This window comes from Gossypium arboreum, chromosome 12 (genome assembly GCF_025698485.1).
Source record: "Gossypium arboreum isolate Shixiya-1 chromosome 12, ASM2569848v2, whole genome shotgun sequence".
Taxonomy (NCBI): domain Eukaryota; kingdom Viridiplantae; phylum Streptophyta; class Magnoliopsida; order Malvales; family Malvaceae; genus Gossypium; species Gossypium arboreum.
In genome coordinates, this window is record NC_069081.1 from 85,947,905 (window position 1) to 85,970,891 (window position 22,987).

General features: G+C 31.9%; 1 protein-coding gene across 1 annotated transcript; it reads right to left on the reverse strand.

Annotated features, from left to right (window-relative positions):
• Nucleotides 1-5,823: 5,823 nt before the first annotated feature.
• On the reverse strand, nt 5,824-8,022 carry LOC108477540 (putative expansin-B2). Its single transcript, XM_017780081.2, has 4 exons — nt 7,756-8,022; nt 7,569-7,681; nt 7,179-7,366; nt 5,824-6,239 (listed from the first exon to the last, which is right to left on the reverse strand). The coding sequence occupies exons 1-4, from the start codon at nt 7,946-7,948 to the stop codon at nt 5,903-5,905; spliced, it is 831 nt and encodes a 276-aa protein (XP_017635570.2). The 5' UTR covers nt 7,949-8,022; the 3' UTR covers nt 5,824-5,902.
• Nucleotides 8,023-22,987: the final 14,965 nt, after the last annotated feature.

Here is a 22,987-nt window from a genome sequence, read left to right on the forward strand (position 1 = left end):
CATTTCAATTCAGTCAAATTCTAGCCTTTCATACCAATTCATAACTAATCAATCCATAATAAAACATACATGTAAAAAATCAAACACGTACAAACCTAGAATAATAGATTCCATATGAACTTACTTGTTCAAAACACCAAACAAGTTGATTCTTCAAGGACTAACCAACATTGAAAACTGAAATCCGTTTTGTCGACTTGAGTGGTTTTGTAGTTTCGTGTTAAAAATTATCAACTACTGACAAATTTAGCAAAAACCAATACGAGCTCAGAAAACACACAACAAACCTTAAAAATCAAAAGCATTTTTATATTATTGCAAAACAACCCGAGCTCCCACACGTCGTCTGGTCCTAAGTTAAAGACTTACTTGAACACACAAATATAAAACCAAAAGGTGAGTTATAAAGCCCAATGTATAACCAATCATCAAGTACAATTAACAAAATATATAATAATATAAATCAGAGTAACACAGGATAAGACCAGAACAGAACATACCAGAGTGTCATGGAGGTTGCTATCATGCAAATATAATAGAATAACACAAACCTACCAGAATAGGACAAAGCAGAACATGAAAGAATAAAATAGAGCAGAGCAGAGTAGAACTAAACTAAACAAAACAAAGCAAAGTAGAACTAAATTGAACTGAATAGAGTAGAGCAAGATGGAACAGATCAGAATAAAACAAAACTACGTAGAGGATGTATGTTTATGCAGATGCGGTATTTCTTCAAAATAGATCAGAATGCAGATTTATCAGAAAACATCCTACCCAACTCCGCTACACACCAAACTAGAGTTCCCCCCCAGAACTCGTCCAGCCAAATTACACCAACAGATAATTATGGACAGTGCTACCAGAATTTTGCAATTAAAACTACCAGATTAGATACATGTGGTCAAGCCACTATATTTCAGCCAAGCTGCCAGAATAGAAACGTGGATTAAACCACTAGATAATGCAGATAATCAAATTGCCAGAAACTTCCTCTTTTCACATCATCCTATGTCCCATGTAATGTGTCATGGCATGCATATATAGAAGCAGAGTGGTAAGCATGTAAGTCATGCTATCATATAGTAACAGAGTCAGTAGGCATTGGAGTCCATGCGTTATAAAACAGATTTATCAAAACTTAACAAATAATATCAGATTTTCCATGAAGTCACATGCATGGTTATAAATCAGAATCAGTACCAGTCAGTTCAACATATTCAGATATCACATGTTCATAAGCAACAGAGTCACATAACAATTTACCAAAAAACTTAACAAAATACATATCGTACCTGGATAAATGGCACATATTAGACAATAGCACATTACGTTTTGACAGATCCTATTCACTTATGTTCAAACATAGTAGACATACGTACAGATCACAAGTTGTTCATCATCAGATCATCAAAAGCCTAATTCAGACCGTACGGGCCCTACAGTAGGCTTGCATTCGTTTCGAATGACGTATTTGGCTCGATGGAAAAATTCCAAATATTAGTCCACGTTTGGTTTCACACGACCTGAATAGCTAGCCCGTGTGCCTCTACACAGCCTAACACATGCTTGTGTGGTCCTAATCTACAATCAATGAGTTATATGGCCTGGACACATGCCCATGTCATTGGCCCGTGTGAACCCTGCATAATACATAACCACACATAGCCTGGGCACACACCCGTGTGCCTCTAATTTTCATGAACAATGAGTTACATGGCCTGACACACAACCGTGTGGCTCACACGGCTTGGCATATGGTCCTATGGTGTCAGCAGTTAGTCTTTCGATGCCTAAACTCAAAACGAAAGTTGGGTTATCAGTACCCACCCGATACAGATTCAAAGCAGAAACAACAAAGTTGAGTTCCCGTCCTTAAAAAACAAGTAATTGTCCAACAAACGATTAACTTGTAGTCAAATCGCTAAAAACTAACATTCTAAAATCAAAGTTACATTGAAGAACTTTCGACACTAAAACTTTAAATCGAACTTACCGGCCAACGAATTAAATTAGAAGGAGAAGTCAAACCCCATACAGAATCAGTGTAAGATAACATAACAAAAAGGAAGGTCATTTAAAAAATAAGAAACCAAAATGAAGAAACTAAAGAACGAGAAAAGAATGACAAAAAAAATGGCAGAAAAAGAAAGAACAAAATGAAAAATCACATTGGAGGTTTCTAAAAGGTTTTAAGTAACCAATCGAAACTAACTACCACACAACAAAATTCAAAAATAAAACATTCACTATTGTTTTCGTCAGGATTTGAACACAAGACCAAAGAATATACAGAAGCTTAACCATTAAACTAACGGACTCATTCTTGACATTAATTGTCTAAATTTAACTTATAAACCAAACGTTTAAAGGTAAGAGTTTTAGCAAAATAACAAAATTTCCAGAAACAAGATTCGAACTGAGAACCTCACACATATACCCAAAACACTTAACCACTGAACCAGATCAATTTATTTGTCATACATTTCAAAATCTTAATTCAAACTTAGAACTTAACCACTTTGTGTTTCACTAACTCACTTTCTTCTAACCTGGTTTTTAGGATATTACAATTTTATTCAATTTGGTCCTCAATGTACGAATCTGACAATTAAGCTTACAATCTAATCTTTTTCATAAACTAAGCTTAAAATCTATCAATCTCAAGTCTAAATCTTCAAGAAATCAACAATGAAAACTTTCAAAAACTTTAATAGTTTTTCAAATTGGTACATGGTTTAACTAAATCAAGCTCCCATGACCTCAAATCTATAAAAATTATAAGAAAATGACTTAATTTTACATACCTATTTATAGTCGAATGCTTTGAAAGTTTGAAGGCTTTTCTCTTTTTTTTTTCTCTCTAATTGGATGATAATGGTGAAATGAGGAAGATGACCACATCTTTCCTCCACTAACTTCCTATATATATATATATATATATATATATATATATATATATATATATATATATATATATATATATATATATGATAATTAGATACTAATTAATCTAGTTTAATTTAGGTTAATCATGATTTAGTTATATTAGTTTAATTATTAGCTTAAATTAATGGAATGGCATCATTATCCATTAACTTTAAATTATAAATGGTTTAACAACCGTTTTGAACCTTTGGGTAAATGCCATTTTAAGTCCTTAAGCCTTTGACCAATTAAAAATTTATAGCGATTGGACTTTTACAATTTAGTCCATGTATCTAAATTAACTATTTAGTTAACAAAATTGATGAACCAAACATCAATATACTTTTATATTAACCCCGTAAATATAATATAAATATTTACAGACTTGGTTTACAAAAATGGGGTTTCAAAATCACCTTTTTTGGTATCATTGAAAATCAGACTATTACACAACCTTAATGATAAACACACCCTAAATTAGACCAAATTTTAAGAAAAGTTTAATTTGAACTTAATATAATTATATTGTTTAAAAAGTGGAGTGAAATATAATTGGAAGAAGGTGTTAAAACAAAATATCATATTGGAAAGCAATACAATATCATTTATCATATGTTTGCTATTGGAATCATACTGGACTGGTCGATATACTGACTTGATAAAAGGATTGAATTAGCCTTTAGGTAAACCTTTCAGAACCAACAAAAAATTAGAACAAAAAATTTACAGTTGAACCATTTGAATCAAAATTTAAAATTTTAATAACTTTTTAAATTTTTTATTAATTTTAAGAATTTTTAATTATTTATTTAATTATTGTTGGATTGATAATTGAATCGAGAACCCATTCTTATAACATTGTTAACACCATCAAATAATAAAAAGAATCCACCAGTTAGAGCTCTACCAATATTGCAAAAGAGAAAAGAGTGAAACGCATAATAGCTAGATCCAAAATTACCTCAAGATGTGGACCATGTGGAAGACTCTTAAGAGATAAGTGGCTTATGAAGAAGAGGTAGCAATTAGGTGTGAAATCAAGGGGCAGGCACCTCCCTTAAAAAAAGATATTTTTTTTTATCCTCATTTTTATAAAATTATAAGTTAATACATAGTAAAATTATAGTTTACCCCCCAAAAAATTTTTTGATTTAGTCTTAAAATTATAAATATATAAGCCATACAATGATGAATTTATATATTAGCTCTTATAAAAAATATATAGCTTAGTCTTGGCCTCTTCCAAAAAAAATTCTAACTTCGCTCTTAGTAGCAATACGTGGTGGTAGTGTTGTCAAGCAAAATCCTTGCACATTGATCAAGATTGGAAACAGAAAGATTATGACATTGTCGATTCCAATAATATCGTTGCTTGAAAGGAAAAATGGAATGTTGTGGTGTGTGACTGTGATGCGAGCCTTTTCCTATTTGGGTTGGAGGAAAATTTAAGAAAATGTGATGAGAGAATTAGGATTCAGTCTTTCTACTTTTTAGATTTTAAAATTTAAGTTTAATGGTTAATATTATTAAAATTATTTTAATAAATTAAAGTTCATTACAACGTTATTTTTTAGTTGCGTAGCTACGAATTTAGTATTTTTATTTCAAAATGTTACACCAATAAATTTAATGAAAAAATTTAACAATATCAACAATTAAATCTAAATTTTAAAATATAAAAATAAAAAAATTCTAAAATGAAAATACAAAATTAAATTTTAAATTTTGAAGAGTATGAAAATGAATAACATATTTCGCCCTTGATAATGTTGATGAAAATAACAACATTAAGCCACACATGAAACAAGTCAAGTGAAAACGCCATCATGCGACAACTTAAGACACCTAGACCGTAGCACTCACGTGCTCAAACATGTAAACCCCCATGAAACTTCTATGATCGTAAATAGTGGTGTTGAAACTTATGTTAAAATTAATTTAATCCATCGAATCAATTTAATTTAATTAATTAGTTGGTGGTTGAATTTAGTTTAGTCAAAGGTTAATTAATGATTTTTTAGAATTTTAGTTATCTGTTAATTCGGTTCAAAATCGAGATATTAACGAGTTAATGAACTTAATAATTAATATTATGTGTTAATTTCAAGACTTATGTAGTGTTTTAATTAAGTAGTATTTTAATTAAGTAGTGTTTTAAGACATAAAATTTCGTTAACTTTCAAGACAAAAACATATATTTCGGTTAATTTCAATATATATTTTTATATATTTTATACTTGTTTTAACCAAAAGAAAAAACATATAAAATTCTGTTAATTAGTTGGTTAACTGAATTAACCGAAATATTTTGGTTTGATTAAATTTTTCTAAAAAAATTTCGATTTGGTTAACAATTAAAAAATTATACAGTTCGGTTAATTCTAATTCGATTCAGTTAATAACCAAATCGATTGTTTGAGCACCCCTAATCATTAATTATGTCACCTATTTTGATAAAAAAATTTAAAATTCTCTCATCCTTTTTAATTTTTATATTAAATAAATTTATCTAGCTTTAAAAATCAAAACAATTTAATTTCTTTCAATTCCAAAATTGAGCAATTAAGGTGTTCACTTCTTCTAGTCAATTTATCCTACTTTTAACTGGTGTAATAGCCCTCAATCTTTACATATTCTATCAACTTAATTCCAGTTCTAAAATATTCAATAAAATTAGCTCTCAATATTTATATATTTTATCAATTTGGTCTTGATATCTAATAAGGGCTAAATTTATTGATTTTTTTAAAATCAATATCAAACTAATAGAATTTATAAATGTTAAAGGGTTAAATTTCTTATTATAACAACTAAAAATAAAATAAATTGACAAAAAAATTAATATTTTCAAAATCTAAAAAATTTGCCCCACATACCACAATTCAAAGCTATCAACCATTCTTTTATTCATTAAGATTCTCCCATATACATTTAATTTATATTTTATACATGCATATTAATTATATGGTTGTATTTAGGGATTAAAATTAACAACCGATCTATAGGTTTTGCCAGGCTCCCAACCAGCAGGAATAACAGCCGTTGCCACAATGGTCTTGCGAGAGTCGAGTGATGTTAGCCTCAGTGAGAAGGGTGGCAGCAAAGTCGAGCCGGCGCTGTCGAGTTTCCATACCGCACCCCACGACTGTTGCATCGGTTGCCAACCGTCAGTGTCGAGAGCTTGTTTAAGGTCAACGGAGGCAAGGTCACCATCTCCATTTGTGTATTCAATTAGGGTTGCAAAATAGTTGGGGTCAGCACCAGGGTCAACGTGAAATGCAATGGTGGTTCCAGGGTATTTACAATCAACCCTACAAGTGCAAAACAACCCCATTATATATAGTATTAACTAAAAGAAACTAATTCACAATAGGGCCATATGAAAATTAATACGTATAACTTCCGATTCAGTTATTTACCATTAGAGAATGTGGGTTTTTTCTCAAAATGGAAAAATTATAGTTTTTTCCCTCTAAAATGTATAAGATTATATGCTAGTACATAGAAAAATTACACTTTGACCCATAATATTTTGATTAAATCCTTCATAAATTTATAAAGATATTAACTAATGCAGTGGTGAAATTGCATTTTAGCTCTTATAAAAATATATAATTTAATTCTAATCCCTCCAAAAAACATTTTAGCTTTGCTTATGAATTTTTCCTTCGATTTAAGGGTTGAGAAGGGCAAGGACAAAGCCAGAAACATTTTTAGGAGGGGTCGAGATGAAATTATATATTTTTATGATGATTAAAATGTAATCTCACCATCGTATTAGCATTTATCATGATAGTTCTCAAAAAGATTAAATCAAAATTCTAGCATATTTGGCGACCATATTATAATTTTATTATCTATTAACTTAAATTTTTATAAATTTTGAGAGATTTAAAGTAGAAATTTTTCATTTTAGGGACTAGGCTCAAAGGTTACGGATAAAAGTAGGCTTTGTATTATATATCTCATAAAAGGGAATGGATTGTATGAAACTTGATTTTACGTCATCCCTATCCATTTTCGATAAGAGAATAACAAATCAAAATTTTCTCTTGATTTTTAACATTTTTAATTGAATTTGAATTATTTTCAAGAGAAAAAATTTGAAAATAAGAAGGAAAAACTTGATTTATTATTCTCTACTTGAAAAGAGATAAAAATGGCGTAGAATACAATCCATTCTCCCCGTAAAGACTTATTGCTTAATTTTTTATTTTTTCATTAGTAGGATTGAAATTTAAGGTTCTTACTTTTTATATTGAACCTGCAAGATACCAGCGTTACGGAGTAGGTCAGCCAGGTCGGATTTTGCCATGGCACCAATAGAAGTACCGCTTAAATCGAAATGAACCGACTCCGAAACACAGCCGGGGCATTCATCTGTGATTACGACCGTCACTGGATTCCCTGAGCAGGCCGAATTCGTCGAGCATTTTACCTTTAAACATTTCAAAACCAAATAAGCAACACTTAAATTAATCCCAGAATTACTAGTACACATACATACGTACATACGTACATACATACTGTCGAAACCATTCCTTGATTTAAAAATTTTAAAATTTTAAAAAAGGTTATTGGGCCCTGGGCAAAATTTGGGCCTTACACATACATACATACGCACGCAATGTGTATGGTACCTCATAACAGGCTCCACATCCTATGCCAGATTTGAATATAGAAGGTCCTCCGGCAGATACCATTGACGAAAATGGGGGTCGCTCAACACTGTCACCATATCCACAAGCTCCACCTACATGAACATAAAAGGTATACAATATCAATATACATATAACAGTGTGTAAAACAGTAAATAAACTCCATTACCATCTGTTCCAGCTCCTTTGGAACCGCCATACCACGTTGCTTCGGCAGGGGACCAACTGGACTGATCATCAGATACAGCCAATGAAGCATTAATGTTAAGGAGCTTAGGGTAGAAGCAATAACAGGAGTTGAATAAGATAGAAAATGTGGCTACAATGGGTAAAAAACAGAACACGTTTTGTCTTACTGCCATGAAAAGGTAAGAAAGTAGTAGAGTAAGCAAAGCTATATTTGTATATGTATATGTAATTGCAGTTTTAGCTCAGTTTTGGTGATGGGGTTTAGTGTTATACAGTATTTATAGAGGAAAAGGCAGTAAACATTGGTTTTTAGTGTAACCATTTAAAAGATGACACGTGTATACAATGGGAAGACTTGGGAATTATTTTCTTCAGAAACAAGTCAACGCAAGATATGAATATACAGTTGAGATACGAAACAACATAGAAGAGATAAATTATCTAGATTAAGTCTTAATTCAGTTGCAAAACAATATAAAATATAGATAGTTTAAGTACTTACTCTTCCATTTAAAAATGGTTTCAAAACATCTTGCAATATATTACAAATGGTAACTTTAAATTTCTTTTCAAGTTTCTACAAGTTAATTATTTTGCCTCGTTTGATTATTAGTATAATAATACGAAGAAAAATAAAATAAAAATAATTAGTACAATTTTTAACTTAAATTAGTAAAACCTCTTGTTAAAAATAAGGTCCTTCCAAATAGGAGAAAATTTTCCTTCTCTTTACTAAAACTAAATAATGAGAGTGGCTAAATATTATCAGTTGAATTAATTTATTGATAACTCATATACTAAAACATATGCAAAAAGTAATATTCCTACCAAACGTAGCATTAGTATTAATAGTTCGTATATATTAGAAAAATCCATATGATAAGATTAGCAATTAGTCCTTTTAAAAACCACAATTAGTCAATTCATTAACTCTTACAAAATAGATAAAATGGTAATAGTAACGAATTACTTTATGAAAAAAAGGTAATAAATTTACTTTTGCTAGATAGCATGTTATATACAATGCATTTACTTATACATATAATATCATGTTATATATCTTAAATATAAATATAACAAAACAATGTCTTCTCTATGTGAAAATTCTGGTTATGAGAAATCTATTATAGAGGAGTTGATACCTAAAAAGGTTTGATTCAGAGGGAAGGATGATGATACGAGTTGTGACATGATGATTGATCTGTCTTTGGAACAGCCTACCTCGTGGAGAGATAAGCTCATCGACCACTCATCTAAGAATGCGTTCAATGGATCGAAAGGAAAAGAAGACCTTGATATCTTGGAAGGGGACATCGAGAAATCATTTGTGAATGCTTGCCTTCTATAACTTTCTCGGATAGGATTCACTAAATTCTCATTCAAGGTATGAAGAATATCGTGATTTTAAAACTTCTTGGTCGTAACATTGGATTTTCGATTTTGCAGAATAAAATATATAACCTGTGGAGACCCTCAGTGCCTATACACATGATGGATATTAAAAATGGATATTTTCTGGTCAAATTTCAAGATAAGTTAGATTGTGAAAAGGTTCTTTCTGAAGGTCCTTGGACCATTTTTGGTCAATTTTGACTGTTCAACCTTGGACGTTAGCCTTTGACCCTACACAGGCTAATCCAAGTGTTGTGATAGCGTGGATCAGATTTCCTAGCTTACTTAATTACTTGTACAACCATAAAATTATTACAGAGATAGGGGAAATGGTTGAAAAAGTGGTCAAGTTAGATATGAACACCGACAGCAAGGCTAGGGGTCGCTTTGCTAGAATGGCGAGTTACGTTGATTTGGAAAAGCCCTTGGTTTCCCAAATCTTGATCAATGGTCGAACACAAAATGTGGAATATGAATCTTTATCTACAATTTAATTTCACTGTGAGAGGCATGGTCATGTGGAAAACTTTTGTACCTTTACAAATTCTGGTCCCACTGGTGAAAAGAAAATTGACTCGCTTGAAATGACATTGGAAAGTCGAAATATGGTGTTGGACAGATCAGATAAGAAGGAAAAAAATTACGGGCCTTGGATGATAGTAGAAAGGAAATCAAGGCGGAAATTTAGAGGGAAAAAGAAGGATCTCGTTTTAATGTCCTAAATAATAAGGATTTGTACAAAGATGTTTATGAGGGAGATTTGTCTGATTCTCAGTGATCAAAAGGGAAAGAAACTATAAATGGAAATTTTCATAGGAAAGAATCTGGTTCCCATCACAAAGATCAGATGGAATTAAGCAAAAAAAATAAAAAAATAAAGGCAAGCTAAAGGAGGTGGGCTCTAATATTGGTCTTGGCCCGATTATTAAAGAAAATGTTGGACCAAGTGTGGGGCCCAGTTTGATCCTCAACAGCATTAATGAAAGCTTACAAATTACAAAAGAGCTGACTAATTGCTTAGGCCTTGGGGATAGTCCAAATATTCAGGCCTGGGGTCTGCTGGATCAGCTTGGTTTGGAATCAGTGGCCCAGCATAACTCTGTTCCTGTTGGTAGTTGCAGTCGAACCCTTGTGGCGATAGGAGTGCAAAGTAAATCTAACGCCGAGGTGGTTCTCCATCTAAAAGGTAAGGCTTCAACTTTTCGGGCAGACCCAAAAATTGATGGGCGTGACAGAAACGAAGTGGTAGTGGAAGTGGGAAGTCTAGATTCTGGCAGCGGTGGTCTTTCCTAAAAGAAAATATTTCAATAACAAAAACAGTGCTCCTTCTTTAAACAATACCTTGGGTCCGTCTTCGATGGGGTTTTCCGGTTCAGGAAACGGAATTAGAAACAAAGGCAGAGGAATTACTAAAAAACATAATAAAATTCTTCATGGCAATAATAATCGATTCAAAACTTCTGGATCTCAACGTGTGTCACTGAAAGAATCTATGGAGCAACTAGTAGATAGCATTTCGGCTTTCTCCAAAGCCAAATTCGATTATGAAGTTTTGACTAAAACTAATGAACAATAAGAGGGAGTTAATCTCCTTGGACAATAAGGCTGAAATTTACCGTTCTTTTGTTTCTTATGAATTTTTTCTTGATATTTGAGGTTTGTTATACTGTACTTTTCTTAGCATTAAATCAATTTATTTTAATTTTATTATGGGGCTAAATCTAAAATTTTTTACATAGAATTGTCAAAGAGTGCTAGCAGGAATTTTATTCGAGCTTTTTGGGAATAAAATGTAGAACATAGGCCACTAATTGTTTGTTTGGTTGAATTGAGAGTGAGTGGTAAAAAGGCTAATTTTATTATTGAGAAACTGAGATTTAATTGCTCACATCGGGTTGAAGCCGTTGGTTTTTCAGGTGTATTTGGGTGGGGTGGAAGGATTCTATTCAAATTCAAATCATTCGAAATCATCCCCAATTTATTTTTCTTCGTGTTAATAATCTTATTCCCAATAATTCTTTCTTATTTCCTTTGTGTATGGCAACCCAAATAGGTCAAAATGAAAGTTTCTTTGGGAGGGGTTAAAATCTGTAATCACAAATCAACCTATTCCTTGGTTAATTATGGGGGATTTCAATGCCATTTTATCACTTGGGGATAAGAAAAGCCCCATTACTATAGGTAAACGTGATTTATTTGGTAACTTTGTTGATTCTTGTGAGTTGCAGGACTTGGGGTATAGCAGACCTGCTTACACTTAGCAACGATATGGAGCTTTTGTTAGACTTGATCGGGCTTTAGCAAATGACGCATGGATGAAAACTTTTTCGTAGTGTTTAGTCTATCACATCACTCGCATTAAGTCTAACCATCAACATCTTTTATTGTCTACTAACCAGACCTTAGTATACCTAAAGGCAAACCTTTAAAATTTTTAGCAGGATGGACACAGCACAATGATTTCCCCAATTTTGCCAGAGAGAAGTGGAACTTTGTTGGTAAAATGGTTGAGTCCTTAAATAATTTTACTTATTTTGTTAAAGCTTGGAACAAGAATATGTATGGTTTTTTAGGTACTCGTAAGCGGAATCTCATGAGATCACTCAACAAGATCACTCTACCTCTATTCATTTTGCTAAAAAAAGAGATGGAAATCCGAGATGAGTTGGAAAACATTCTTGACCATGAGGACTTACTTTGGAGACAAAGGGCTCGATATGATTGGCTTCAATTGAGGGATTGAAATACAAAATTTTTTTCACAGTCGTATGATCAAGAGAAGGAAATTCAACCGAATCACAACATTTCATATTGACAATGGGGAATGGTGTTCAGATCAAGATATCTTACAATCTAAGGCGGTGGAATTCTTTGAAAGACTTTATAGTAAGGCTCCTCCTGTCTTGAGGGACATTCTTAATTTTGGTTTTCCTTGTCTTAATCCTTCAAAGACTACTTTGTTGGAGGCTGTTATCACTATCATTGATGAGGAGATTAAAAGGGCATTATTAGACATGGCTCCACTGAAAGCTATTGGAAGTGATGGTTTCCATGCTCATTTTTTCCAAAGTCAGTGGAATATCCTTGGTAATGATGTGTGTCAGTGGGTTAAAGATGTCTTTGCTGATAGGCCGATCGAGCAAGATTTGAATAATACATTAATTGTTCTAATCCCCAAAAAAGAGTTTTGAGGATTTTAGTCATTTTTGACCCATTAGCTTGTGTTCTGTTCTTTATAAATTGGCGATGAAAGTGATTGCAAACTAGTTTAAGGTGATTTTTCCTAAACTGATATCTCAAGAACAAGCTGGATTTATAGTTGGTCGAAACATTTTCGACAACATTATTTTAGTGCAAGAATTCATTCATTCTATGTGGTGCAATTGGATATCTATTAAGTTGGATTTGGAGAAAGCTTAGATAGAGTTAGTTGGGAAGTTATAAGTGCTTCCTTGATTGCGACTGGGATCCTTGTCTTTTTACGAAATGTGATTATGTCAGCTATATCTTCTTCTTCTATGCAAATTCTTTGGAATGGCGTGCCTACTCAGAAGTTTAAACCGGTTAGAGGAATCCATCAAGGATGTCCTCTATTGCCCTATCTCTTTATGCTTTACATGGAATGGTTGGGCCATTTTATTTGGGCTGAAATGGATATCGGTAATTGGGATCCAATTCGTCTATCACACATAGGACCTGCAATCTCTCATTTGTTCTTTGCTGATGACTTAGTGATCTTTAGCAAAGCTTAGCTTGACCAAGCACAGTTATTGGATAGCATTTTTACTTAGTTTTGTGAGATTTTGGGGTACAGAATCAGTGTTAGGAAAAGCAATATCTTCTTTTCTAAGACTATTGGATTTGATGTCCGCAATCAAATTAGTCAACTATTCGGATTCCAGGAATTCTAGAATCTTGGCACTTATTTATGTGTTCCTCTTCTTCACGATAGGGTAACCAACAATGCTCTAAGTTTTGTTGTTGGTAAGGTAAGGCAAAAATTGCAGAATTGAGATGCGAGGAAGTTATCTATAGCAGGAAGAATCACCTTGGCTTAATCAGTACTTCTCTCTATCCCTAATTATTTTATACAGTCTTTAATGATTCCGATAGGTGTTTGAGCTGATATTAAAAGATTGGTTAGACAATTTATTTGGGGATGTGTAGATGGTCATCCTAAAATGTCTTTAGTGGGATGGGAATCTATATGTCAACCACGGGCTCGGGGCGGGCTTGGTTTCAGGCATTTGAGCAACCAAAATTCGTCATTTCTTATGAAGATTGGTTTTAGCCTTGTTTCTAAAAGCAATACGCTTTGGGTTCGCGTCCTTCGCTCTAAGTATGGTTGGAAAAAGCAATTTCAAGATTCTAATAGAAGGAATCAGTGTTCTCACTTATGGAGGTAACTTTCTAAAATATGGCCACTACTTCGAGAGAATTTAGTTTGGTCTATTGGAGAATATGCCAGTGCCCGCTATTGGAAAGGTCATTGGATTCCAGGTATGGGCCATTTAATCTCAAAAATTCCATCTTATGCTAACCTTGATTTGGATTTTTGTGTTAAGGAGACGGTCAATTTAGATGGAAGCTGGAACTTGGATTTCTTTGGTGTCTGGTTATTTAAAGATGTGATTAGAAGGATTACTAGTATTCCACCCCACATCCCAATTTCGGTTCGAATAAAGTGATATGGGCTTGTTCAACGTCAGCGGCCTTCTCAGTTTAAAGTGCTTATTAAACTTTAAAATATGACACTTGGAATTCTCAAGAGGAGCATTAGAAGACTACTTGGAAATATCTAGGTCCACAGAGAGTAAGATTTTTTTTTGGTTAGCTTTTAAGCAAAGACTTCTTACTAATTCAGAACGTACTAGACGGGGAATTAGTCACAACAAATCTTGTACCTTGGGTGGGCATGACTTTAAGGATTTGGCGCATGATCTTCAAGATTGTCCTTCCGCGAAAGATGTGTAGATGTTTGTGCTTCTAGATCAGCTAAAATAAAGGTTCTTCTCTGTCTTCTTTCAGGATTGACTTTTACTTAACCTTTGTTTTCATGAAATATTACAAGGTAGTGGTCTCACTTGGTCATGTCTTTTTGGGTTAATCGCTTGGCATATCTAGAAAAATTGGAATTTATTCATCTTTTAGAATATTTCCTAGGCAACAACTATTGTTGGGCTCGCCAATACGAATCATATCTTGGTGGTCACAAAAGCAACATTCCCAATTCAAATCCCACAAATAATTCGGATGATACTTGGGTGTACTTATTTACTGATGGGACAGTGGTCAGAGATTCTGGATATGCTGCAACAGGAGGTGTGGTTCGAGATTATGATGGAAATTGGATAGTGGGGTTCATTCGCTTCTTAAGTGTATGCTTTCCATTTGAGGCTGAAGTTTAGAGCATCCTGGATGGGATCTTTATTCTGCTAAATAAGGGCTACAGAGGGGCCATTATCTTGATTGATAACCTTGATGTTGCCCAGAATTTGGCTGATTTGGATTTGGAAGACTCGGGGATTACTGTGCTTTGAAGAACTCAGTGCATCATGGGGTTGGAAGGGGAGTGGAAGATTAAGCATATTCCAAGAAATCAGAATTTAGTAGCGGATCGTCTTGTTAAACTTAGTTTGAGCTAGAAATCAAGTTTACAAGTCATTAATGAGGCTCCTAAGGAAGTAATAGACTTACTACAAGTAGATAAAATTAATGGTTGTTTTATGCAGTTGATGTAATTGATTTTTCTTCTCACCAAAATATATATCATGTTATATGCTACAAGTATCTATAAAAAATATTTGTTATTTGTAAAAGAATAATATATTAATTAATTTTCAATTAAATTATTGTTGAGTTAAATTTTAATATTAACTCCATCAAATTTAAATATTTTTTTGTCGAGAAAGCAACTAATTATCATTAAATCAAATTAAAATATTGTCTAATACAGGACACTACCATGCTTCTCAGTAGCTAATACATAAATTAAACTACTAGGGGAGTCCTACACAACCAAAATAAATTAACACCTAAATTGTCTTCAATAGTAGATCATGTAGGAAAAATATGGACATCACATGTATAATAAGAATAATTATATGTTATTATTTACTATCATAAAAGGTTAGCCCAAATTAAATGTTAAGGCTTATTGGCCTTCAATTGTTAAATAAAGTATGGATCAAATATATATAGATACTCTAGTAACTAATTTTTAATTGATAATAGGTTCATTATAAATTATGTCTAATGTGTAAAAGTTATAAATTAAGGTAATGGTCCCCAAATTACCATCTTCAAAAAAGAGAGAGCCACCTTCTTTAAATTACTTGTGTGTTAATTTGGAGGACCAAAACTACAAGATTTCAAGATCTCAAGATTTCAATGCATTCAGATATGCTTCCGCATTTAGTTTTTTTCTTGATTTATTCTTGATGGATTGACATTACACACCCTAATTTATTAAATTTTGTATCAAAGTTTTACAGTTTTAACAAGTGACATATGAGTCTCATCATGTAAAATCATTGAGAATGATTTTCTATTATGTTTAGAATAATTGGCTCTAAAATTTTATGGATTTGATATTTGAACTTGATATTTTAATTAAAGTATATGTTTAATTTTTAGATTTATTTTTAAGTTTTTGAGTTTCGATTTTTATGAATTTGAAAACCGATGTGTGCATAGTATTAAGGCTTATTTATGGTTATACATATTTGAGTTTTTTATATATGTATTAATATATATTCATATCAATGATTTTGAGGGTATAATGCATGAGATGGATATTATTGAATGTATAAAATTTATGGTTTTAGGTTTTATGTGTATTGATGTTAAGGTTTTCGATAATTTTTATGGATTCAATTATATATATTTTGTCAAATCAGGTTGATGGACATTCATTAAAATTATCTTTTGATATGAATATACATATTTAATTTTTGGGTACTTTGATGTACTCATATAAATTATTATACAAATTTAGTTTTATATTTGGTTCTACAAGATTTAGTTTTGAATATTATTTTAAATATTTTTATGGCTACTTGCTTAAGTATTAAAAAATAGTTAAACAAAAGGTTTTCGATTTCTAATGGCACCATTGAGACAATCTTATTTTGGATTATTTTAGAAACTATAGTCCATTATTTAAAATTTCAGATTTGATCTTTGACTATTATGGAAATTTTGAATTTGAATATTGAAATGTTTATATATTTTAAAATAATTTAATCGAAGCAATAAGTCACTAAAGTGACGTTTGTTGTATAAATTATTTTGTTTTAAAATATAAAAGGTTGTGTGCACATAACTTAAGTTATGTTAATATTGATCGGCCCAAAGGAAGATTATTTGGTTTTACATGTGAGTAATAAATTGACCCAAAGGAATATTTTTGTTTGATATGTACATTATTGTCGGTGTTTGATTACTACACTGATATCGCTTACAAGTTAATATTTTACCCAAAGATGAAATATTAATGGAATGCCCGATATCTTAAGATGGAGTTTACCTTTACTCAAATTATTTTGGCTAAAATTTGAAGTGTTATGCGAGCTTGTTTTGTTTGATTTAGCTACTATTATACTTATCAACATAATTGCATGCATCGAAACATTCAGGGGCATTATGTCTGATAAGATTATCATGGAAAAAAATTCATAGCCGACATTGAAAAGAGGTTTGTCAAGAACAAAAAAGGTTGAAATTGTTACGTTTTATAACAAATCTAACTACAATGGGATATATAAAGAAAAATAACAAAGTTGGGAATACAACACCTCAAAAGAAACAACAAAAGAAATTAACCAAGGATGGTTGTTTCTCTTATGGTGCGACAAGTGTATCTCTTATTTTTTGTTTACTTTAAAGTTAATTTGACTTTGGTACTTAGACACACTTGGTGGATAGATTTTGGTGCAATAGCTCACTTTAGTGTATCTATATAGGATTCTCAAAATTTTCAAAAGCCAAATGATGGTGAAATATACATCTACATAAGCAATGGTCATCTCGTAGAAATTCAAGCAATATAAACTTTAGATTATTATTTAGAATTGAAATTTATTTGGATTTTATTGAAACTTTTATCATTGGCCTTTTAGATAAAATTTGATTTTCAGCACTAGACAAATTTGTTTATTTTTGTTCATTTTTAAAATTTAAAAAAATTAGTTTTCAAAATTCAAATTTAGTTGGCTTCACTTACTACTATTGCTTCATTCAATGAATCCTTCCATAATACTGTAATAGCTAAGAGACACAAATTAATCACTAAGAATTCAATTTTATTGTGACACAAAAGATTAGATTATATCTTCAAAAGGAGACTCAAGAGATTTGTGTCTGACGGTATTCTTAATCCCTTTGTTTTTTTCGGATAGTTTGAAATATTTAAGGTTTAAAAAATTTATGATCCCACAACTAAGGTTATTTTTAATACGAGTAATGTATGTTATTTGAGGATGTTGAATTTAGGGGAAGAGAGAGAATTAAAGACATTGTCTTTGAAGAAGAATATATTGATATTCTTCCACACATTCTTTTAGTTGCTATTGATAAAGATCAAGAATAGTTTATTATACCTTATATTGTTCAAATAGCAACTTTGGATCAAGACAATATCATAAAACCTTATAGTCAAGTAACAAACTCTACAACCTTAAGAACCAATGCCATTAAGAAGGTTCACTAGAGAAAGAGTTATAATGGCTTTAGTGGCATATTTTGACATTGAGCTACATTAGATGGATGTCATAACTGCGTTTCTCAATGATAATATTGATGAGGCGATTTATATGGTGCAATAAAAAACTTTGTGTTTGGTGATGCAAAGTCAATAATTTACAAATTAAAGAATCTATGTATAGGCTTAAGCAACCCTTTCATTAGTGGTATTAAAATATTTACCAAGTAATTATCTTATTCAATTTTGAGATGGTTTTAAATAATAATTGTATATATCACAAGTTCAATGGGAGTAAACATAGCCTCAATAAATGCCCAAAGAATGATTTTGATATTACAGAAATGCATAAGATTCCCTACATTTCAATAGTGGAAAGTCTAATGTATGTTTAGGTTTGTACACGTTCATACAGTGTTGGGATGTTATGCAAATAGTTAAGCAATTCGGGAATGAATCATTGGAAAGAAATCAAATGATTCATACATTATCTTTAGAAAATAAAACATTACATGCTTACATATCGAAGGTTTGATAAATTAGAGATCGTCAGGTATACAAACTCTGATTTTGATGGAATATAGATACAAAATTTTGTCACTAGGCTGCAAATTATGACAATGGTAGTCTTTTATTCCAATAACAAAAAGAGCACATCAAAATCAAAACAAATAGACTTTAAATTCCTAGTTATTAAAGTAAGAATTTAGAGTGGTAAGGTGTCAATAAAGCATATTGGGGCAAACTCCATAATTGCAGATCCACTTACTAAGGGACTACCACCCAAGTTTTTATGAGCACATTGTTCATATGGCTGTAATGTTGTTTAAGAATATTAAGTTTTAATGAGTGTTTTTAATTTTAATTTTTTTTGTTTTAGACAAATTTTTAGTTATTTTAATTTACAGTTATTAAGTTTTTTTTTGCAGAAATCGAGTTTATTTGATTTATTCACACTTTTATTTTAGTAAAGTTTGATCTCATTAAGGCTAAGGAGGACCAGTTGGAAATACACATGTTTAGATCACATTACATGCAATTTCCATACTAAACATCCATACTTGGTCTATGTCATTTTGTTGTGTTAAGTTACATGATCAAGGATGGATTTAGTTACAATATATGTGACGAAAGTTACCTTGGATCTATGTTGACATAATTAATGGATGAGATTGTTCAGAAGACCTTTTGGATATGGTAGTAAAGTTTTGAGATCATAAGGTTATATAATGACATGTAATTATAGAGTAATTCATATATATATATGTGGTCTAAGTGGGAGGTTGTTGGAAAAATATGGACATCACATATATAATAAGAATAATTACATGTTATTATTTACCAATGCTGTCATAAACTAACTAAAAATCTAACTAAGGCAAGTGTACCTATCGATTAATTGTGACAACCCGAATTAGGGCCTAATCGGAATAGTGGTTTCGTGACCACAAATCCGAGATAGAAATAATTGTTTTATAAATATTTTGGGGTTTATGATATGATTGCATGATTGTGTGAAAATTTCGTGATGAAATTCTATGCCTAAAGTGTTTAAATTGAAAGTAGGGACTAAATCGAATAAGTTGCAAAATTTGCATACTAGAAATTTTTAGTATGAAATTGTTTTGAAATATTTATTAGGAGGTCTTAAATAGCAATTCTACCAATTTTAAGTTCATGGACAAATTTAGGACATGGAAGGAATTTTGGAAAGTTTAGTAGTAAGGGTATTTTGGTCATTTTGATATTAAATGAAATAAAATGGGAAAAATAACACAAAATAGTCATCTTCCCCATTTAGTTGCTGCGAAACTTCACTCTCTCCATAGCTAGGATTCTTCAACTTTCAAGCTCCATAGTAAGTGATTCTAAGCCCGCTTTTAATGTTCTTTACGTTTTTGGAATCCGGAAGCTCGATTAAGCTTATGCTAGTAATAATTTAACCTAGGGTTCATATTTGGAAAAATACCCATAGGTGAAATTTGTGTATTTTGATGTTTTATGATAGAATATGAGGTTTTAAATTGTGTTAAATAATTTGTGCTACTCGGTTTTAAGTGAAAACGAGTAAAGCAAGCATAATCGGTAAAAATACCTAATGTTCATAACTATATGATAGAGTGGGAATTTGATGTTGTTGTAGAAGAGAAAATGTTCAGCATATCATAAAACATAAGAATAAGGGCTGAAATTAAATTCCGAGCCTAGGGGCAAAATTGTAATTTTGTAAAAGTTAGGGGCAAAATGTAATTTTTCTACAATGTGATTTTTGGATTGAGATAAATAGTATGAGTATTAAATGAGCTAAATGTGTTATTATAGATCAAGAAAGGCGGAACTAACCTCGAGCAGGGAAAGAAAAGTTTTGGACTAAATTGCAAAATTTCCATATTTTGCACCAAGGTAAGTTGTATGTAAATATTACAATAATTTCATGTACATTTTATATTTCAGCCTATTATATAAATATACTAGCTGATGTTAAAATATAAATTGACTATGGGAAGAATGGAAATAAATACGAGAGAGAGATCCGGTTGAACATTGGAGAGATCGAATGAAATAGAGGGCGTAGCTAGGTCACATGTATGATGCTGAGTGCACATCATGTGTACAAGAAAGCTACGAGACACCCTGTAGTAGCTAGGTCACATGCGTGATACGAGATGTATCCCATGTAGACAAGAGAGCTACGTGAAAGATAAATGTAGCTAGGTCGCATGCGTGATTCCAAGTGAAGGACACCATGTAGACAAGAGAGCTACGTGAAAGATAAATGTAGCTAGGTCGCATGCGTGATTCCAAGTGAAGGACACCATGTAGACAAGAGAGCTACGAGACAAATCGGCTAGGTCGCATGAGTGGTACTAAGTGTTCCCCATGTGTACAAGAGAGCCGAATTAAATGAAGTATGATGGTGGGGCTGTGTGCTGAAACCGTTAAATATTAAGGATTGATCCGAATTGTTCAACGGGATGGTTTTGTGGTGACATTGTGGTTTGGACCTACACTTATAGTGAATGAAATGTGGTGAAAATGAATTGTGGCATATACATATATACGATAAAATGAGGTTAGCATAAAGAATGTGTGAAAGAGTGAAATTAGTATTAAAACTGTTTTTAGATGGCAGCAGTGACGTGATTTTGAAAAATCACCAAAAATAGGAGGAATATAATTAGAGGTTGAATGAGATGTGAAATTAAAGCTTAATGAGTCTACTTTCATATAAAAGAAGCAGGAAAGCAAAGGAATTCTATATTTTGAGATATTTACAATTGTAACTGACTTGCTCAGGATGAATACGTGATCCCTGTTTCCACTTTGAAAAATCATTAAAAATTGTACAAAGCAAACTAAGAAATATAGTTTACATGCCTAAATTCCTTATTGAGACTAGTTTTAAATACAATAGACTTCAGGGTTGTTTGAGTTATGTACTGAGAGAAATTCAATTCGTAGTGGACAGAGATCAGGCCAGTCGAGCTGTGTAACAGGGAAACTTTAACTAATAAACTGTACTAATCTGCTGAACCAAAAATTATAAAAAAATTTAGCAAGAAACTTTATGAGTCTAGATTCAGGGAAATTTTACGGATATGAATTTCGAGTTCTGTAACTCGAGTTATGATTTATTTAGTGAATATGACACAGCAGAGACAGCTTAATCGAAGTGGAATAAGTAGTGAAGTTAAAGTAGACATACTTGAATTGTTGTGTAAACATGTTAGATTCTTAAATTAGTATTTACATACTACTTACTAAGCTATAAGCTTACTTCGTTTTCTCTCTTTTGTCTTATAGTGTTCTCCAGCTTGCTCAGGAGTCAAGGATCGTGAAGATCTACCCGCACTATCATACTTTGGGGTATTTGAACTAAATGTTTTGAATTATGGCATGTATAGTAGGCAAAAATTATTTTGTTATGTGTCATATTTGTCTAGGTTTAAAATATTAGTTACAGTACTCGACCAATTACTTTGTATAAGCCATAAAAGTTGGCTAATATTGTTCAAGATATATGTTATACGATGCATTATCAAATGGGATGACATATTTCTATCTTGGTATATGTTATGTTCTGGTAATACCTTGTATCCTGTTCCGGCGACGGTAACGGGTAAGGGGTGTTACATTAATAGTATAGCTATGGTGAGCAAAGATATCGTTTCCAAGAGAACTAAAAGTATTAGTAATTACTATCTTTCTATTATTTTTTTGGAAGAAAGGGTTTGAAAAACGCATTAGAAAATAAATTTAGGAAAAAACTAGAGTTTTAAAAATTTTTCCAAAACAAGATCTTAGTTGTGATATCTAAAGTAATAAACACTTAATCAAAATTGTACATTTTCGATTCGTCTAGGATAAGCGCTTCAGTCGAGTAGTCTTCTCCGCTATCCTCAAGCTCATGTCTACCGAATGTGGGCTCACTTCGAATCAGAAAATTTTTTACAAAAATTACCAGTAGGGTAATTTTGAAATTTCTCTAAATTTTTGGGTCAAGTTGTAAATCAGAAAAATATCCCTAGAAATTTTTTGGAATAATCTCTTAAGAGAATTTTCTCTCTATATCTTTCTCTTGAATTCAGGTGTATGTAAATAATGACCCAAGGCTCTCTTTATATAGGGTGAGTTTAGAGAGTTCAATTATGATTAAACTTAATCACTTTAATATTAAATCTTATTAAAATAATATAATGTTTATCTACAAGATAAAAATTAAATTAAATTCAATATTAAGATAATCACTTTAATCTTAAATTAATAAAATACTATTAAGATAATTATTAAATTAAATTTCATATTAAACTATTAAAATAATATTATTTTTGGAATAATTAATTTCAAATCAAATTCTCCGATAGAATTCCAATAGGAGTGTAACTCTTCCACTGCTCAACCTCTGACGACCAATTGCTGCCAGCCACCAGGACATTGCCGTCGCAATCGCTGTTGTAACCATTAATACCACCGTGTCCGATGATGCAGGTGTGACACCCTTACAGCACCCCGAGTTGATTTGACTACTGCAGGTTCATTGACTCGACAGGTCTGGTCTAGCCACCGGTTGGACCGTCGGCCTGGTTTCACATATCGGGCCTGGTTCGACCAGTTTTTG

Coding starts and splice junctions, on each gene's coding strand:
- LOC108477540 (XM_017780081.2), bottom strand. CDS start 7,948: ATGGCAGTAAGACAAAACGTGTTCTGTTTTTTACCCATTGTAGCCACA. Junction 7,682..7,755: donor CAAAGGAGCTGGAACAGATG/GTAATGGAGTTT, acceptor ATGTTCATGTAG/GTGGAGCTTGTGGATATGGT. Junction 6,240..7,178: donor TTGCAGGTTCAATATAAAAA/GTAAGAACCTTA, acceptor TTGCACTTGTAG/GGTTGATTGTAAATACCCTG.